Source organism: Stigmatopora nigra, chromosome 17 (genome assembly GCF_051989575.1).
Source record: "Stigmatopora nigra isolate UIUO_SnigA chromosome 17, RoL_Snig_1.1, whole genome shotgun sequence".
NCBI classification, from domain to species: Eukaryota; Metazoa; Chordata; class Actinopteri; order Syngnathiformes; family Syngnathidae; genus Stigmatopora; species Stigmatopora nigra.
This window is the reverse complement of record NC_135524.1, coordinates 5,700,516-5,721,717: the sequence shown is the minus strand read 5'-3', so window position 1 is coordinate 5,721,717 and position 21,202 is coordinate 5,700,516. Positions and strand designations below refer to the sequence as shown.

General features: G+C 40.7%; 1 protein-coding gene across 2 annotated transcripts; it reads left to right on the top strand.

The window, feature by feature from the left end:
• Window positions 1-314: 314 nt before the first annotated feature.
• erbin (erbb2 interacting protein) lies at window positions 315-21,001 on the top strand. Of its 2 annotated transcripts, XM_077737002.1 has the most exons (26): window positions 315-954; window positions 8,776-8,970; window positions 9,043-9,160; window positions 9,267-9,345; window positions 9,411-9,500; window positions 9,772-9,828; window positions 11,111-11,174; window positions 11,283-11,357; window positions 11,668-11,812; window positions 12,328-12,400; window positions 13,032-13,161; window positions 13,237-13,352; window positions 13,879-13,948; window positions 14,045-14,144; window positions 14,489-14,610; window positions 14,694-14,870; window positions 14,986-15,174; window positions 15,440-15,554; window positions 15,805-15,988; window positions 16,054-17,419; window positions 17,639-17,752; window positions 18,828-18,884; window positions 18,992-19,141; window positions 19,225-19,317; window positions 19,399-19,473; window positions 19,727-21,001. In XM_077737002.1, exons 2-26 carry the CDS (start codon window positions 8,785-8,787, stop codon window positions 19,832-19,834), a joined length of 4,053 nt encoding a protein of 1,350 aa, XP_077593128.1. In that variant the 5' UTR covers window positions 315-954; window positions 8,776-8,784; the 3' UTR covers window positions 19,835-21,001. The 2 variants fall into 2 exon arrangements, with proteins under 2 accessions (XP_077593128.1, XP_077593129.1); XM_077737003.1 differs by lacking the exon at window positions 17,639-17,752.
• Window positions 21,002-21,202: the final 201 nt, after the last annotated feature.

The following is a 21,202-nucleotide window of genomic DNA, read 5'->3' as shown; positions in this document are numbered from 1 at the left end:
GGCCTGCATGACATTAATTGTCCGTTAGAGGGCACCATTGTATTCCAAAGGCTTGTTAGTGTAAAATACCTAAATAAAAATGGTTCTTTGCTTACAAGAGTAGTTTAAGAATAAATGATTCATTTTCTTGACGTTTCTGATTATATTTTACGTATACATTTCAGAAACGAGGTTTTGTAAACACGATGATATCATTTTTATACAACTACAGTACATCCATCCTGCTATGTAACTGTCCATTCGGATGTTTTTCATCATTATGCATGTCATTTGCATATTCGTTTTATAATAAACGCGAGTGGAGAACCAGAAGAGTTAGTACATTTTGTGGGCAGGTATTGAAAGAGACGCGGGTTGGCACTCGACTGTTTGCGGGAGGAGGAGGCGTATCCAGTCGGCTTGTGCTTCGGGGCTCAGATCGGACTGCGAGATGGAGAACGTACCGGCTAACCTTGCCTGATCTTTGCCTTTCATCGATCCTCGAAGCAAGAAATCACCCCCGTGTAGACGATGTGTGGGAACATCTGGGCGCGGCACACTTCTTTCCCGGACGAGAAGCTTTCACTCGGCCGAACCGCTTTTGTATTTCCTCGCTGAATATAGTGTGGACATTTTGGATTTTTTTTTCGTTCTCCTTCCTCCGATGTGAAAACAATCACATTTTTTGTTTTCTTTTGCGTTTAGTTTTTGTTAAAGCCACCAGATTCTTTTAAAGTACACTTCGAGTGTGATTAAGAACTTTAAGAAGGCATCGCTGTCGATATGTGTTCACTCGGGCAATTAGGAGTCGCTGTTTAATGTGGTGGGGGTTGCCGTTAGCTGTGTTAGCTCGAAACCGATCCAAGTGCTTCAAGCGATGTTGATTTTTATCGCCGACTGAATGCCGATCGTTCATCGTCACGTCGGAGTTTGAAGTTTCTGGACATCGCGACTGGACGCCAGCAAGACATCAAGGTGGGTGTTTGTTTTTTCTCTTGTTGTCGAGTTTATTTGCCGGGAAATGGTGGCCTCCGTACGACATGCTAACTATGCTAACCGTTCTTGCTGGTTCGGTGGAGCAGTAATCGACTTGATGTTTATTTAATTGAGCGGGATGGAATTGATTTTCTTTTAAGGTTAAAGGAGATCAGCGGTTGGCGAATTTGGGTTTAGATCGTGGGCTTTTTGTGTATTAGATGGTCCACATTTGTTTATTTTTTGGGGAACTGATAATTGCATTGAATGTCCAACTTGTAAGTTTGCACCGATTCGAGGAAATATGTGAGAAACACACTTGAGTTTGCGTTATATATGCGTTATAATCAATGTTAGTGTGTTTAGTTACCAGTCTGGACCAACTATAAACATGCCCAGCTGTTGCTGGTTGTTTTGTTTTGGGGCCACCTTCATCCGATTCGCCGGTTTTTTTTAAAATTCCGGTTGTGGTTGTCGTTTTTTCTCAATTTTTTTTTCTTATCCATATTATATTTTTATCTTCGTCTTGCAGTTTTTATTTTTATTCATCTTCTCATTAGAGAAGATGAATAAAATATTTTATAAAATTTATTATTATTATTTATTATTTAAATATTTTAAGTATTTCTTGTTATTTTTTTTCTTTTTCTGCTCAGTTGTTGCTCCTCTTTTTTTACATCCAATGTTTCTTACCCTTGCTATTTTTTTCACTCCATCTAATTGTACTTATTCTGCTAGATCGTCTAGTTTTAGATAGTTTTTTTGTTTTAGTTCTTTATGATGGATGAGTACAGCAAGTACCTTTCCAATTTAGTATTATTTTTCTCCTTCACTCTAGTTTTTCCCTCTCATTCATTAATCTCCACATTAATGGTTATCTTTTCTGAATGAAACACAAATCAGATTAGCTGGTGTCATTTAATCCTTTTAAGATCAGTAGAGAATGCATAGCTAATCTGCAGCGTCCGTGTTTGGGAATGTGCAGGAAAACTGATTTGGAAGACTTTCTGATTTGAGATCCACTTGATGGGTTCTGTTATTGTTGTTATGACAGTCTGAATTCCGCTACTTGCACATCTCTCTTCCTTCCACACTAACACAGGCTGGCATCCGGACCCCGGGATCCAAAAACATGACCCGGTCGAATTAACCCCTATCCAAAGAGAGCGGACACGTTTTGCCTTTATGCCGAAGAGAAGAAGCTCATCTTGAACAAGGCATTCTTTAAAATGATGCTATCGATGTCCTAGTTCTAACCCTGTTAACCATGTGACATCATGTTTTTTTTTTTCAAATGTATGCATCTGATTAACAACAAAAGCATTGTCTGACCATCACAGTGTACAAGCGGTTGGCCCGTGTCTACAAAGCAAAAAGGATCCAAGTTACAAATGGCTATTTTTATTTAGCTTAAGGGATTCATTACAAATTAATTACATAAAACATTTATAGCACGATACTGTGGTCATTTTGAGAGGTTATTCCCAAGTGGGAGTGCAAGAATCAAGTGTCTGGGACTTGTGCCAACACTGATTTTTGTTGTTGTTGTTGTCATAAATCAGGCTTGGGGAAAAAGAAAATACATCATAATGGTATCACATAATCATGATATCCCCACCAAAACAAGTGACTGCAATCTTTGACTGTTACAGGATATATTGTAAGCGGTTATAACTTTTTCTCTTATGTGTTTGGTTTGGTCACTTGGCTAATCTAGTGTGCGGTCTAAGAATCCAGAATTCTTGGCTTGTGAGAAATTCTGGGGGAAACCCCCAAAAACTCTGGCCCGCAGTTGCACTGAAGACAACTGAGTAATCGAATAATTTATGGCCCTGTAATATAATCATAATCTAGTGAATAAAATCTGTGTAGGGTGTAGTCTGCAACCCTTAAGTACAAAAGACAAATGAAGGAATAATTTCCACATTATTGCAGACAGTTTTTTATAATCTTCCTCACATCTATGAGAATATTTAAATGCAACATTTCTGTAAATAAATTTAACAATTATTGCAACATTAATGTAAACAAATGAGTCTTAAGTAATTCTTTGCCATTGACAATGAAAGACAATACCATCTATGGCCAACAATAGAAAAGATATTATTTTAGTGGAACAGTTAAATATTTTTGAAACTATATTAGTTCTTGGCAGGAACATATCTATATCCAATTGAGCTTCAAAGTTTCACAATAAATCATTGATTCAATATATTGTCCCAGCCTGGGTGAATAGTGAGTGGCTCATGGTTAATAAACTTCATCTGCTTGTGTCAGGACACCATGTTTTGTCCTCACATAGAGCATATCAGTAAATGTGGATATGAATGATTGTTTCACATATTGCGTGTCTGCTGTCAGTACAAACGGAATGATCAGCAGATGATCACCATTGAATAAGTCATCCATCTGTGCTCTCACTCATCCTGTGACCCAGATAGAACATCACTCTTTATTCTCCCTTAAAAAAATCTCACCCAAGCAAGGTGAAGGTGTTACTTTTGCTTTTCTGACATGTGCAACAACTTTGTTATGACCTACAAGTGAACCTATACACACATCTTAAAAATGTGCAAATATTTTTTTGCATTTGCAATGTCAGGCAGCAAAAAAAAGGAAGTGGAGCAGAAGATGCGGCTGTGGCTGACGAGGGTGATGTGACGGAGAATGTTTTTCGCTCGCCGGCGTCTTTTGTCTTGGCCAAAGCACTGGCACTGTGGCACCATTGTGCTGCTAGTGGCCTCTTGTTTGCTGGATAGCTGAGACGCCACCACCATGTTTCTGCTAGACAAACAGAGATGTCATTTGGGGCTGTGTTTTCGCAACCACAGGTTCAAGAAAAATGGCAATCGCATGATGAGAAAAATCGTGATTTAAGGTCACGGTTAGTAAGAGGATAGAAAGCAAGACATTTCTCTTTTAGGAGTTACTGCAGCATAGAGTAGTTTACGTGTATAAAAAGATTTTATTATTCACAGTAAACTGTCATCTTTGTTACTAATTGTTTGAATTGATGTTAAGGGAACACATACTTTAATGTTCATCCACACTTACATATTGAGACTTCCAACATCAAATAATGCCATGGTTTTCGCTTCATCCCTTAATTCAAAAGCAGCACCATTAGCTTCATCGAGCCCTCAAAATGTTCTCTAATTGTGAATGTGAACATCTCATTGTCGCCATGCTCTAAGCAAAAATCAGATGGCATCGAGTCTCGCTCACCAATGACCCAAATTAGGCGCTATTCACACTGACCTATTGCCTTAAGCACAATGCTTCCCTTCAAGTCTGCTGGTATATGTATTTTTTTGTGGAACAGACATTTTCCTAGGGTATTAAATATTCCTATTCTCATATGAGAACTGTTTCAAAGATTATGATTTAAAAAAAAAACCAAATATGTCTTTGTCCTTGTTTTCCAATAACCCTCATATCTGAGTTGGCAACTGCTGAAATGCTGTCAAATTGCCATTGGCAAGCCAATACTAAAAACTTTTTAAGGTAAATATTGAGCTTTCGGTCTCATGAAGCAGTTTTGTTTTAATTCTCACGCAAATAAGTGGCAGCGTCCAAGGTGATAGGAAGTGCCTCACCTTGTTGCGCCCGAGGCCATTAGATATGAGTCACCTGCCCTTTACTTTTGACTCATGACATTCACAGGATTCCACCTTCAATATATCCTCCCAAAAAATCCTGTTTCCAAATAATTATTTGAACGAAACTAAACAACTTTTTAACAAAAACACAATTTTTACCACTCTCCATTCATTTCCAATGGCTCACTTAATATTTCTGCTTCAAATAGGTCCCATTCCTTTTTTAAGTCATTTACTCATTATTTAAACTTCAACAAACCAAGGGGTCTTTTTTCCAACCTTTTAAATGTTTATCCCTTCCTTGTTTTGTTTTTTAATATTAATAATCCGTGACAGCCGGGCTTATTGCTGTGGTAAAGCAAGCCACCCTGTACAAATGAATCTCAGAGCATCATACTTAAACAGAGCACATAATGGGTTAATAATTAACAACACATATGTATATATATATACATATTTTATATATAGTTGTGGTGTTCTTTATTTTTCTAAAATTACACAAATAGTGTAGAATAGGTTTTTTTTATATAAATTAATGGTCTCATCATACATTATTTTTCATTCTTAAAGAAAATATGAATAGCACAATGAGTGTTTTGATGTGTTCTACCAGTGCTTTTCTGTGGCAGCAATGTAGCAGACAGGACTTGAAATGCCTTGACATGACGCAATGGTCTAGGTAAACACACAAACCTGCTCAACCTGTCGCTGCCATTATTTGCTCAACGCAAGTGCAAAGATGAGCAGAGGAGAGGTATTGCTAAATAGTTCATCTAAGCTTCTCTTGTTAGACTAATCTGTGTTGAGAGAAAGAAAGAAATAGTTCAATGCTCTCGATGCTGTTGCAGTTGTTGTCAGCCATCATGTGGGAAGGAAGTGGTTTCATAATCTTGTGTTTGCTTACATGCATGACTTTTTTTCCTTTTCATTTATATATATGAAGTCTTTATAACATTTAAATGCTCATGTACAAATACTGTCACAAGAGAGTACAGTGGGTTCATGCTGATCCTCATGTTTGTTGTTGCGACTTGAGCACAATGATCTAGTTGAGGTTGCGCCACAAAAAGCACTCTAACTCACTGAGCACTTTGTTTTTAATTCCACCATTTTTTTAGTTTGCAGTACCAGTACATTCCATTTTATATAAAAATAGTTAAGTTTGCCTCGGAAGTTTCACCCTGCAACACTGAGAAGGAATTGAAAATGGATGGGTAGAACAATGCATTCTTCTCTGTTTGTCTTGATAAGACAAAAAAAAGAGTAAAAACTGAGAGGAAAAATCTCCTTTTAAAAAAAAAAGTACTTTGCCTAATCTTGGAAGAACAGCCTTTCCTCCATCTTCTGGCCAAACCGTGCCTAAACTTAATACATTAGAATTATACATTAGTGACAATTTGATCTCCAATTCCAAGTTAATAATAAAGTAGACAATGGTAAATGGGCTTTATGATGCACGTCCTCACACGTGAAGGTTATATTTACACATGTAGGTTATATGTACACATTTGTCATTATCTGTGTGATCAGATGCCACTTTGTGTTGTCCACAGATCAAATTACTCGCCTTCATTTGAATCCAAACAAGGAAATAACAATCAGGCTTTTTGTTTTGCTGCATCATGTGAAGCTGCTGAGGGGCATAGCATGAAACTGGAACTTCAGGTTCTAGTGTTTTAAACCCCTCTACAGAAACTAGCCGCTTTTCACTTCCAGTTCCACTCAGCTGTGTAGTCACTATTATGTTTGCATGTGGAGCTAAAAATAAGAAACTGAGGAGTAACTTGATTTGTTACAAGCATTCCCTCCTGGCTTGCATGGGAAAGCTGTTTTCTCCCATTATAAATGGTGTGCAGTAATTTGCGTGTCTTTCTTGCTAGTTCTTTCTGTGAGTATCTGGTCAATAGAGTCTGTTGTCGTCAATGGGACTAAGAAGTAACATGATTATTTAAATTTAATGAATAGCTGTAGGGCAAAGGTAAACTGGTTCCACATCTGGGGGGTATATAATTGCTCCTCCGGCATGATATGATTGACAGCAGACATCAGAAGGAAGCTTCTTAAGTGTTTTTTTGGTATTTTGTTTTGAGTAGAGTACATGTCATCGGCAGCCAGCAACTTGCGTTATTAATGGCGAGCAATACTGAATGTGACAATGTGATTAGTGTGGGGTCGCCCTTGCTTCCTCAAAGCAGCTTTTCATCCAGATTGTTATGGCTTTCCCAGGATTGCCTGCTACATCTGAAACATATTTTGGCAGAGATTACAGACAGTACCAGACGGGAAATAAACGCTGACAGAAGGCCTTGCCTTGGTTGCCATGATGCAACAGGAACAAGGGTTGAGCAGTCCAGCTGACATTTTCAACGTCAACACGAAAGTGGCATCAATTGTTAGTTTATAAAACGGTAATTGGTTTTTGGTTGGGTAATAAGATTACAGCATTCTATTTTGTCATGTACAGGAGTCAAATACATTTTTTGGTATGACAACAAATAGTAATATAACACAAGTAGAGCAAGTTAAAGTACAAATTCACGTCTGAGATAAATTCATCTCTTGCCCACAAATCATGTACTAGTTCAAAGAATTTCTAGAATGCAAAAATAATGAGGCATTACACTTTTGAATTTGGGTCACTGCATTTTGCTCCAACTCTGCCCTGAACACAAAACCACATTCGATTTTAATTTTCCATGTCTGACTTCTAACATTCCTGATGTCTTTCTGGGATGCAGCAATGGTTACCATGGGAACAGCATTGACCCGGGAGGCACCCTGACCAGAAAAATAAAGCGGGAATGTCGTTTTCATTCAATGCCACTGAGAGGAAGCCACGAGGCTCACTGCCAGGCCTCGGGGCTCATAGCCAGGACCACAGCGCTCACATGGCCCCCATTCACAATCTTAGCACGTGCATGTATAAGTAGGCCAACAGAGCCAATTTTGTGAAATATCTAAAAACGCATTAATTGTGCCGACTTAAAAAAATGCTCCTATAATATTCTACTGATAATACAGTCTAGTGACTCTAGTCAGTCTTCTTGCATATCATACACACTGTCATTTTCTAAGCCATAATTATTTTTTGAATTCTGAAAGCATGTTATCTTTTACATGCCTTAAACATAAAGTAAAGCAAAAACTTTGCATTATGACTCTTGCTCTGTCAAAAACAGACACACAAACTAAGTGCTGATTTGGCCAGGTTTTTCTGAAAAGCAAGAAAGTGATGAGTTTTAAAAAGACAATGCTGTTAAAAAAAAAAAAAAACTGTTTTGGTAAATATTTTTTTGACGCTTGGGTAAGCCATTTAAATTTTGTTCCATCACAGATATGGAAAGAATTTTGTAAATATTTAACATGTTCAATATTTAAGCTTGTCGCCTCTGGCCCATTTCAGACCGTTTCTGGGACAAATCCATCCCAATACACCTTAGAGCACAGAATAATCTTGCAGGATAATCATATGAAACAGTCTGTCATTGTCAACCCAATATTTTATAAATAGATGTAGGAAAAGACTATTTCAACTATTTACTATCTCCATTTGATTTACCATGGCTTGCCAGTACTAGTTATCAATCTACCACAATTAGCCAAAAAAAAAAACAATCATGCTTTGGATCTCAGAATTGTATTGACAAGTGCACGTTACAACATTACCACTCTATTTTTGTGGTAAGCCACATCTTTAATGAAAGTATTTTCAGGCTCACTATAGTTCTCAGTGTATTACATGCCTTTTTCTCACCACCTTCATAACCTTTCAATTCTCACACACACTAATGAGCAATGAATAACATCTCAAAATGTACACAGACATGTCAACATGTTTTTCAGATTCTTCTCATTGAAAGTATGTTGTGTGTGCGGCAACATTCTCTACATGCTTTAGGCATATAAAGCGACTCTTGTTGGACTACATTGTTTGTGAAACCAGGGATTTGACCCTAGTGTCAAACCTGTATTATAGTCAACAGTAAGCCATGTATTATTAGTCTCAAAAACTGACTTGACTTTTATACACCTTCAAGGTGATAGAAGTTTTCAAGAACCAAGATGGGCAAGTCAACTCATGCATAAAATGCAGGCCATCATTCAGGCTTTCTCGATTTTACTTTGTTTTGGGGCTCTGACCTCGAATTATCACACAAGTGACATTTTCCATAGAAAAGCTGACCTCTATTATCTCTTTCTGTTCTCTTGTTCCATTCTCTAGTGCCTGAAGATGTCAAAGCGCAGCTTCTTCGTTCGCCTGGTGCCGTGCCGCTGCTTGCGTGGCGAGGAGGAGGCGGTGACGTCACTGGACTACTCCCACTGTAGCCTGGAGACGGTGCCCAAGGAGATCTTCAGCTTTGAGAAGACGCTGCAGGAGCTTTTTCTTGATGCCAACCAGATTGAAGAGCTGCCTAAAGTGAGCTAGGCTTGCCTTTATTTGGACTTTTCCTTTAAATTTCAGTCACTAAATTCCTATTTTTGCCACCAGCAACTATTTAACTGCCAGCTGCTCCAGCGACTGAGCATGCCCGACAATGATGTGACAGTATTGCCGTCAGGCATTGCAAACCTCATCAACCTCAGGGAGCTTGACATCAGTAAAAACAGTAAGTTTAGGATCTTCAGATGTCCTCCTATGTCGTTCTACAGTATGTAAATTGAAGTTGTGCTGTGACCAGAATGATGGCTAATGGTTTTCTATGTTTTGCTAAGGTATCCAGGAGTTTCCTGAGAATATAAAAAACTGCAAAGTGCTCACTATCGTGGAGGCCAGCGTCAATCCCATCTCAAAGTATGTATAAGAAATGCGAACCACTTTTTCCACCTCATGTGGGTAATCATCATTATTATTTTTAGGCTCCCTGATGGCTTCACCCAACTTATCAGTCTAACCCAGCTCTACCTGAATGACGCCTTCTTGGAGTTCCTACCAGCCAGTTTCGGCAGGTCTGTTTGTTTGCAAAGAAAATTCAAAGGCTTTATTTCTTAATAGAGTAGAACTGTATTCAAAGATTAAGCATCTTATGAATTAATAAAACATAAGAACCCTATTAAGCACCCAATTATATTAATATTTAATGTAATTAAACTTCTACTGTACCTTGCCAAGTTCAGCTGTGTAACATGCAAACGTGTTTTGATGACGCATGATTACTCAGAAATTCCAGTGAGTATTTGTATGATAACAATGATGACATTTGCATTGTTGTGACTGCAGGTTGACTAAACTACAGATTCTGGAGTTGAGAGAGAACCAGTTGAAGATGTTGCCAAAGTAAGTCAGAGAACCTCCTACTCTTTTCTTCTCTTCCCCGCACTACCCAATCCCAACGCATTACATAAGCTCACCTCACTTCTCTTTCTTGCCGGCGGCTTGCTGTGACAGGTTTTGTAATATTTTTGCTGTTACAGCAAGTTGAGGGCTGTTCCTCCATCAGAGAACATTTGAGATGGCTCCCGTTCACTTAGAGTACCTCAGGACTTTTTAAAAATTCTACACTTAAAGGGTGGGAAAGTTACATCTTTCCCTGACTTCCCTATTACATCCACTCTAGTTTGTTTACGTGACAAACGCCAGAGCCGTTGAAGGCCGACTGACCTTACAAAGAGAGGCAGCGGCCATCATGAAGGTCGCCCCGGGCAACACGCAGGCATCTGGAAAGACGTCAACAAATGTTTCCGTGGACAAAGAAAGCTTTTTTAAGTCCTAGCTCTCACACAGCAGGATCGGCACTTTTTAGGAGAGTCACAATTATAGAGAGTCATTCGAGAAAATTCTGCACGGCTCATTGTACAGACAGAACAACTACATTGCTGTCCAATCACCCGCTAGGGATGTGAGGATGTACAGATATAGTTACACAGAACAATACTTTGGATCACAGTGGGTTATGTAAATGCTCACACCAAGAATGAATATATTGTTTTAAAAAGATATTAATTTTTTTAAAGGTTTTAGTCCCAACATTTTTTTAAATTGTTTATGCTAGACATCTAATTATTTTTGACTGAGAGTGAGCATATGAATGAACATTCATTCATTGAAACACATTAGCCAGGTTAGTCTGAAAATGAGCCAGCTCATGTTGTCCTTTTCTTAGTGGGAGTTAAACTTGCTTTTGCTTTTTGGATGATTAGGAAATAGGGGAAAATTTCTAATGATGACCAAAATGTTACAGTCAAAAACGTCAAAAAGCCACCTTTACTATACTTAATAGGGTCTTCACAATATTTTTGGAGTGGACATGAACATCGGAACATAACCATCTTCTATTTTACAGCCAGCACTCTAATTTCCCGTGAAGTGGACTTAAAAGGTTTTTAGCGAAGTCCACCAGCCTGTTTTACATTCTCATTTTATGAGGAGCCCTGAGATCTAAACAGAACTGTCTGTGGGGTTCTGCTTTTTGTCAACACCAGAGTTAGGAAAAAATAACACACTGACATGTTTCAAGGACCTGGCCCCCATTGCTTTTAATGCATGCTGACAGATCCATCAGACTTTATTTCTACACCCCGGCACATTTTATGACCCTAAAAAACTTGTGTGTCCACAGGAGCATGCAGAAGCTCACACAGCTGGAAAGGTTGGACCTGGGCAGCAACGAGTTCACTGAAGTGGTGAGTGTCCTTGAGGCCTCAAGAGGGCTGATACCACAGCTACCCTTGGCACGCAGATCCTTACTCACGCTCACATTTTAACCTCCTTTCCCGCCGTGCCATCCACAGCCTGAGGTACTGGAGCAGCTGACGGGACTCAAGGAGCTCTGGATGGACGGCAACCGGATGACGTTCTTGCCAGGGGTACGAAAAATTTACTCGTCCTGCTCAAAAACTAAAGTAATCCATTTCTATAAGCCCAGAAAGCTTGTTATTGTTGCAGTCATTTTGAATGACAAGTATCCATAGTGGTGTCTTACCTTGCTGTGAACAAGGTCTGTGAAAAGGTTTTTTTTTGCATACAGTTTGGCTGTCACATACTGTGATTTATGCTGCTTAACTTTGACGTCAGCTTGATCTTTATCAATTTGTTTTTTGGCCTGGAATGCAAACAACACGCAAACATTTGTCTGGATCTGCTTGTTTAGACTGGTTTGTCTGTACTTGTCAACAGATGCTAGGCACACTCAAGCAGCTTCTCTACCTGGATGTGTCCAAAAACAACCTGGAGATGGTGGATGAGCAGATTTGCGGCTGTGAAAATCTGCAGGACCTGCTACTCTCCAATAACGCTCTCACACAGTTGCCAGGCTCCATCGGTAATACATTGCGAGCACCCTAAAATTGCAAAATTATTCCTGTTGATTTTAAGATATTTTCCCAGTCACTTCCTTTTAAAATAGTCATTTTTTCCAATTGAAAAATAAATGGGGATTATTATCACTTTTGGTGGAACCAAACCTTTTGGGCAAAAGCTGTTTACGTTTATGTGAATCAAATAAAAGCAAGAGGAAAAAATTCATTTATATATTAGAAATTTTAAATACTATCTATATGCAGCTGCTTTGCATTGAAAATCATCCCCACAACAACAAGGCTTCTAGGAAAATGTCTGTTTAAAAAAAGTGTTTGTGTATAGTTCCTCATCCTGCAGTTGAAACATTAGCACAAATCAATCTGAGGAGTGAGGATTTATATGCAATAAAATGAGAGTATCGATGACAGTCTTCCGTAATCCAATACAGTGCCATGATGGGAGTCTCCCGTCGCTAAGCACCCAGACTTGTTGTTGTGAAACACTCATGCTCTTTATTTATCTTTATTTGGTTCTCAGGCTCGCTAAAGAAACTAACGGCTCTGAAGGTGGATGAGAACCAATTGATGGAGCTTCCTGACTCCATTGGAGGGTGAGGATCATCCTCCTGCTTCCTACCTAATCCTTTACTTTCCTCCAAACAAGCAATTATCTCTTGCATTAAGAGTGCCTCTGGCACAGATTACAAACTGACCGTTGATGGTAATCCTGTGCAGGGATTGAAGTCTGCATGGAATTGTTGTTAGTGCGGACACATGCTGTTGTTGGATTTAGAATAAACCACCCCGCCCCCAGACCCCTCAGTCAAGCTTTTCAATAGGTGTACAATGTTAGCGGTCAGATGAGTAGATTAGCGGCCAGCTACGTCGAGAACAGTCTGCTCTGAATTGGATGGTTAAAACAACACAGGTTTGCGCCAGTCCCTTTCACTGGACACATCTGTGATTGGTTGGAAATGGTCCAATGAAAAAGAATATTGATTCATATACTCCCTTCACTCTGCAGCCCCAATTAGCAATATGAATTTACATTGGCATCACAGCCTCAGGCTCCACCTGCCTTTCACACAGAAGCAAACAAAGCATTATGTTACTTCTATTGCATGCAGCTTTCATAGGAAAACAAGCTTTTTTTGGTTTAACAATAAGACTACATTCGTAAACATGATCTTGTCCCACTATTTTACACATCCTGAAGTGTCTTGTATTTGTCCTATGCATCAGTCTGACCTCTCTGGATGAGCTCGACTGCAGCTTCAACGAGATCGAAGTATTGCCCGCATCCATTGGCCAATGTGTGGCCATGCGTACCTTTGCAGCCGATCACAACTTCCTCAGCCAGCTTCCTTCTGAGGTGACCGCACATTTACATCCCATTTGCTTGTCTTAGCGTGTGCTCATCAAAACATCTGTGTCTTTTAAACGGCAGATGGGAAACTGGAAGAATGCCACAGTGCTGTTCCTCCATTCCAACAAGTTGGAGTTATTGCCAGAAGAAATGGGTGACATGCTCAAACTGAAGGTCATCAATTTAAGCAACAACAAGTGAGTGCAGCTCTTAACATTAGTGTGTTTGTGGGTGTGTGTTCATACACAGGTAACTAATCCCCTGTAGATGGAGCCCCCTAATTATTGTGTTAAAGATACCTTGATTTTGTCGTAATCATCTGTAAATAGAGATGCATTTTGTCATGACATAACCTTAAGAATTAGTGTTCGCTTGCATTTTTTCCATGTGGAAAATTAAGGACTCGGAATAAATCTTTTTAGTGTCAAATATTTGCCAATCATTAGAATTATTATTTTTTAAATAAATGTAAGCAATTATTGGTAATATTAAGAATGGATATAGTACCTGGTTTGTCTAAAAGGATTTTTTTCTCAAGTGGAAACACTTTTTCCCACATTATCTAAAAGTGGAAGTAGATGAAATGAAGTGAATACCAGAAGGGGGAAGAAAAAAAACTGTTCTTTTTCTGTTTTTCCCCTAGAAAGTTTTCCACTTGACTGATAATTTAAGTGTTTCTTGTCCTTTTACAGCTATTCAATTGTGTTTTTTGTTCCTGTTCAGGTTGAGGAATCTCCCCTATAGTTTCACTAAGCTCAGCCAAATGACAGCTATGTGGCTTTCTGAAAATCAGGTGACAATCTCGACGTTATTGTAGCATTCATTTGTTTAAGAATAATCTTTTTGCGACTTCTGTGATTAATTCTGTTTCCCGCTTACTCTCTCCCAGTCCAAACCCCTCATCCCGCTACAAAAGGAAGAAGACCCCGAGACCCAGAAAACCGTATTGACCAACTACATGTTCCCGCAGCAGACTAGAACTGAAGATTGTGAGTGTAAAACCTTTGTTTGACCTGCTTGCATGCTTAATAGGTGCTACCTGAGACATAGGTGGAGTCATGTTACGCAATGTGACCTCTCCTTGGAGTAACTCTAAGGCAGGATCGCTCACACTTATTTGCTCCAAGATCTACCCTTCAATGAATCAACCAATGGGGTTTATGCTGAAACTAGAAGCTCCTGATTGGAATCTACTGATTACACTTTTAACACCATATCATTGATTTGAACCTTGTACAGTAAATGGCCAATTGATTGATCTTGTAATCTACCACTGTATTATTACATGAATGATGATCAGTTTTTATCCCTCACCCTCTGCCTATTATTTCAGATGTTCCTAACTCCGACTCGGAAAGCTTCAATCCGGCTTTATGGGAGGAACAACGTAAACACCGAGCTCAGGTGGCCTTCGAGTGCGACGAGGATAAAGACGAGAGGGAAACACCCCCGAGGGTATGAGATATTCTTCCTCAAACACCCACCATCGTTGTCGTCCTGTCTCCTAAACATTTAGAATGACTGTCTTCTCACTTCAGGAGGGCAACCTGAAACGCTATCCCACGCCATATCCCGACGAACTAAAGAACATGGTGAAGACAGCTCAGTCAGTTGCACATCGGCTCAAGGAAGACGAGTCAAGCGACGCTTCGGGTCGAGGCCGTAAACCCTCCACGGAGAGGAACCACATTGGCGTGCAGGATGTGGGAGTCAAGGTAAAAAAATCGCAAAATATTTGGTTCATAAATTTGCATTCGGTGAATGGGTTCATATTCCAGCAAATTCATGTTTCCATAAATGTCCCTCTTAACATTTTCTGTGTGTGTTCAGGTGATAGAAACCCCCCTCGCTAATGGCCTGGCATTAGACTTGGAGACGAATGCTTGCAACACCACATTCACTGTCCCAAATATCCCAGAAACAATATCAAGGGACACAGAGTCTGAGTCTTTTAGCTCCCAACAAATCCCGCTCAAATCATCCGAGAGCACGACCATGAATCACGAAGACACGCTTGAGGTTCGTGTAAAGTCAGAACAATGTCAAGCACACAGAATATGCAATAGTTTTCTAAAGAGAACTAAAGATGAATGAACAAATGGAAGGTCGCGGCGTGACATTTTGTCTCGTGTTTATGAGCAGTAACAATTGTTGCATGGGGTTTTATTTTATTATTGAATATGTGCTAGGGGCATAAAAATCGCCCAATAGGTCGTAAGTGGCACTTAGACTGGATTTTTAGAAAGCTCTATCTTCAAGTTGACAGCAATTCTTTTCGGTCCAGGACTCCGAGTTGTCTGATGAAGAGGAAGAGATGAAGATTGCCGAGATGAGGCCGCCTCTCATTGAGATTTCCATCAACCAACCCAAAGTCGTGACACTGAGTAAAGACAGAAAAGGTACATTACAACATTTGAATGCCTTCTTAAAATAAACGCTCAAGCCATTTTTTTTGTTATTCTTGAGAAAATTTAATAATTTCATCATTTTTAAAAATATTCATGAACAATTCAGAATAAAATAAACATCTATGCAATTTTGAGAGTGACAATACATTCAGAACCACATCTGGGTTCTTAAGATGTAATTTTAAAATGCTCTGATTGAGGGAAAAAAAGTGTGTGATGATGTGCAACTTGAAACTTGCAGATGACAGCAAGGATGCCGACTCTTTGCTGGATGACACAGTAGCCAACAGCAACCAGAACAACAGCAACTGCTCGTCGCCTTCACGAATGTCGGACTCTGTGTCGCTGACCACTGACAGCAGTCAAGAGAACTCCTTGTGCACCCCCGAAAGAGAGGCCAAGATGCCCTTCCTTCCCAAGAGCAGGTCTGTTCTCGTCAGATCCTCACAATAGTCTGCTTTGAATATCTGACCTTATCTTTTTTTTCCAGGCACGAGGATGAGAATATGAATCCCTCCAAAAATGTCGCCGGGCTGCTACACAACGGCAACGGCTCGGAATCATCCCTCCAAGCGCTGTTGAGGGCCCAGCAGGGCGCCACTGAGCCAGTGGGTGACTATGACCTGTCCGCGGAAGCCAGGCTAGCCTTTATTGAGAAGGGACTAAACAACGGTTTGAGAGATGGCTATACCAAGTGGGACCAGATCAACATGAACGTGGCACATCCCGCAACAGACAACATGGTGGAGCCTCAGAATGGTTCTGTGAGCCGGGAAGAAGTGGACTCCAAGAGAGGTTTTGACAACCGCCATTTCCAGAACGGCAACCAGCAGGCCAGAGACGGGTCCTCGGTGGATGGCGAGATATCTCGTAGCTCAGAGGAACTATCTCCTGAGAGAAGGTGCCACCCTCCTCAGGTGAGCAAGTCTCAGAGCATCAACAACATAGAAACGGGCGGCATGAAGCTGTTCTCGTTGGATGCCGACACCGTTGCAGAGAGCAGAATGATGGGTGGCGGGGGCCTCGTTCCAGCGACCACGGCTCAAGGCCAGAGTATCGTGAGAAGCAAGTCGGCCTCCTTGCTCAACGAGCAAAACCTCCAAGTCTACTCTAGCTTGGATCCCCTGTCTTCTTCCAAACTTCCCACCAGCACCAGCAGGTACCCAGTGCCCCCAAGCGGGCCCACTGGTGCCTCTCCACCTCAATATAACGTCCAGTACTCAAGCAAAGAGGGCATGTGGGCCCAGAGGACACCAATGCCTCCTGAAAACCAAGGCTACCTCCCCCCCGCCGCCCATTCGCTCGCCAACACCAACTACTCCAATCGCAACCAAGCACCTCCATACCCACTGCTGCCCCACCAAAGGGGGATTGCCGTGGGACCTAAACCTCCAGCGGAGAGGCTCCACTCTACCAGCAGCCAGTGTAGTGTGGGAACTCTCCAGCGGCAAAGCAGCACCACCTCGGCCGCTTCGGTAGGCGAGCCTCGTCGCATGCAGCTGCCCGAGGGCGACTACATGACCTATCGGGACATTCACACCCTTGCCAGGGGCCCGCTCGCCATGAGCCAGGCAGCGCAGCGGCCCATCTCTAATCGCACATACAGCATCGATATCGCTGCTCCGGCCAGGTTGTCCGGCGCCCGGCCGCAACCTCACGAGCTCTCAGAGAGGACCATGTCAGTCAGCGACTTCCACTATCTGCATGGCAGCCCCAGCAAAAGGCCCAACGTCAGGGTGAAGTCTGAACACTCCCTCCTTGACGGACCCGGCCTAGCGTTGGGGGCACTGGCAAGGGTCCCGGCCGACTGGAGGGACCATGTGATGAGGCACATCGAAGCCAAAAAGATGGAAAAGGTAAAACAACACATTGTGTTGACACATTTTTTTAACGTTTTTAGTACATACTCCCACTATATTTTTTACATTATTCAGGGAATTGCATCTCTATGTGAAAACTATTTATTTCTTAAGCCATGCATCAAGACTTTGCTCATGTTGCATGTTTTTGTGCTTATGTGTCATGGGTGCGTTGCATGGCCGTCGCTGACATTGTGGGCCGATGCCGTTATTCAGAACGCGCTGTCCCGCTCCTTTAATTCCCATAATGCGCCTCTCGGCTGCACGCCGCATCTCTCCTGCTACTACGGCAGCTGTAGGGACGTGTTCAGGCCCTACGCCGCCTTCAGCGTGAGTACCGCCCGGCACCGCAACGCAACGCTGCCAGTCTTATCTGCGTCTCCTCCTCCCCGCTTTACCCGCTAGCATCTGACACTTGTACAAGTGACAGTATGTTTGCCATCTGTGCACACCCCTGGCGCATTTCCCACAGGCCCCACTCTTTACATTTTGCAACGTGTTAGTGGTTTTCACATGACAAATAACTTTAGTCATACTTTTGAGTAGTCCCTAATTGTAGAACTTGGAGCATGCTTGGTTAAAACTTAAAAAAAAACACTTAACTTAATTTTCACTTGAACTAAATGAAATGGTAAGTCTGGCAGGTTTATACCTGCATTTTCAATTTGATTTGATCGATATTTAAAGGTCATTGTCCTACTATTTGACCTGTGGTATTTTCACTAGAACAGAATACCCTAGGAAGCTGTCATTCATGTTCAGATCATTATATGTATTGGCTCATAGCATCATGGTCTTAATCCATTTGTGACTTCATCATGATTATTTTTCAACTTCCTCTGCTGCTTTGCTTGGTCCTCCACTTGTCCGTTTGTGTTTTGACCTGAGAAGTGACTTTGAGTGCATGTGGAAGGTAAGTGGTTTCTAGAGTAGTTAGTTGATAGACATAGTATTGTGTATCATGGTATTCAAATAAAATTGCATTCCCAATTAAACTTAGAACCATTGTATCCTGTTGCTGTCCCTGGATCTTAGACTTCTTACCTGGCAGATACCTTCCGGCATTGCAAAGGTTTTTAAACCTCAAAAGTTGCTGGACCTCACAGGTCAATTGGGGTGGAATTAATGGGTCCTCTCAGGCCTTAAGATCCTAGACACCAACGATTGACAGAAGTACAAATTCAGGATACTTTTAAATTGATGATGAGGTACAGGTAAACAACAAATGTAATGTTCATATGAAATTCATATGGTGGACATGTACTTAGATGTAGTAAACTTAATAGATGCAGTGTGCCTCACCTTGTAGAGAGAAACCCTTTGAATAAAGTAGCTTCCCTCTAATCAACATCGCATTGTTTGCAATTATTATGTTAAATTGATATATCATTTTTGTTTCTCCCAGGATGATGTGTTTGGGCCCCCGGTGCCGCCCAGTTACACCATGGACTCTCGCAGAAAAGTAGGTGAACCTTCCATGCACCTCCATTGAAGTAGATGCTATTCTAGCCCTTCCTCCATATTATGACCACAGTGTCCGACAATAACATTGTGTCTTTTGTGTGCCAGGTGCCTCTGAACGGTCAGGTGGTTTCACCACCTCGTCCTCACGTGAATCAAACGTCCATGGCCCGCCACCCCTCAAGAGAGCAGTTGATAGATTACTTGATTCTCAAAGTCTCCCATCAGGCCCAGGGGCCTCAGCGATCACCACATGAGGTCAGTTTAACCGTCTCAGCAGGCTACCTGTTCAATCCAAATTAATATTAAGGTAACATATCAATGTATGTCCCCCTTTTTAGATCCATGTCAAGGTGGAGAAAAATCCAGAACTGGGTTTCAGTATATCGGGAGGAGTTGGAGGTCGTGGGAACCCTTTCCGTCCAGATGACAATGTACGTGAAGTTAAGATGTTTTTTTGTTTTGTTTTTTAAATAATAGAATTGCCATCATTATTATAAATCTGATGCTTTCAGGGGATCTTTGTGACAAGGGTCCAGCCTGAGGGTCCAGCGTCCAAAATTCTACAGCCTGGTGATAAAATTATCCAAGTACGTAACCTAAGCAGTACACAGACACATTTTAGATAGATATGCATTAAGTGAGTACAAAATATAATTCAGACTGTTTGTGTTCCTGTGTATTTGTTTGGTGTATAGTAAAATATTGCATTGAATTGTTTTTATTGAAATGTGAAAGAACTCCACTGATTAAAAAAAAGCAGGATAATAAGGTTTAGCCTTATTTAACTTTAATTAATGGAGTGCCTCCACTAATATTTAATTGTTGTATTTGTGTTGCCAGGCAAATGGCTACAGCTTTGTGAACATCGACCATGGGAATGCTGTGTCCCTTCTAAAGACCTTCCCCAGCACTGTGGACATGACAATCGTGAGAGACGTGCAAGCGTAAATGGGAGTGGCGGGGAGTGGGATAGTTATTTTTGTATAAAAGCCTGGGGGGAAATGCCACTTGAATGTAAGCATGTTGAACGTGGTGGTCAAGCGGACTGTCACTGTGTTTTCTAAAAAAACAACAACGATTTTTTACAAAAAAAGCAGCCTTCTGTCTGTAACCACTAGGAAGCAGGACAGCCCTTTATTTTTTGCTTTTTAAATTTTTAATTTTTTGGGGAGGGCGCGGACATTGCAAAGGCAATGAAGGGATCATTAAGACAGCATTGGAGAGTGGATGTGAAGATGACTTGTTCGGCCTCAAACCTATTTCCACAATGCGGCCAAATTTTCCACAATGTGACCAAAGCAAGGATGGTGGAAGGAAAAGTCTTTGAAAAAGAACGGGTCTACATTTCATCTATTTCTTTTTATTCAGCTTCATTTGGGACAGCATTACTCTTTGGCCTTTTTTGTAGCCATTTCTGTCGATCTAACTCATGCGTGGAGGAAAGCAAGTGCCATAAGAAGACCTTGAACTGTTTCAACAAGCAATATTCACAATTTGCAGCAATAAAGCCTTTTTTCTTTTTCCCACGTTACTTTTTTTTAAACATTTTAGTATCACCACCAATGATTTTATATATGGACAAGAGTTTTGTAATTAAATAGCACATGAAATCTATATATTATATGTATACAATAGTGTGAAAAGAGTGTGTTTTGTGTAAATGTGTCATTATGTATCAATTAGTCATTTGAGTTTGATCTAGTTGATGTGGCGGCAAATGACAAAAACGATGGTTGTATGTCGCATTTTGTGTTTGATATTGTTACGTTAATATTTGTGTCGAACTGTCTTTTTGTAGACAATCTTGGGAAATGTTTGGTTATTGTCAATGTGGATCTTGTCGGGATGCTCACGTCTTATTTATTTTTTAGCAGGCAATACCTGTTTTATTTTTTAGATCTTACTAATCAAAAAGTGTAATTATACACACTTTCCAATTGTAAAACCAGCAATAACAACTTCTAATGCAGAGAGGGCACCTGTGATCACATGTAGCTAGTGTATTTCTAATAATGTCTTGACCACAGACGCGCATCCACACGACATTCCAGATTTTGTAAATAATGAACTGATTCTGGTGTAAAAACCTGTGGAAAATAAACCAATGTTCTTTCACATTGCACCTTCTTTCTTTTTTATATGTATGTATAAATGTGAGGTGAATGTTTGAGTCTTGCCTGGACACCAGTGGAATTGGATTGTATGCCTTTTGCTGTTAATGGCAGTGAAATAATCACTAAATGACTGTGCATCACTGTCAAAGGCAGTGAATTAGTTATTAATATTTATTGTTTTGTTTTTGCTTTTATTCTTATA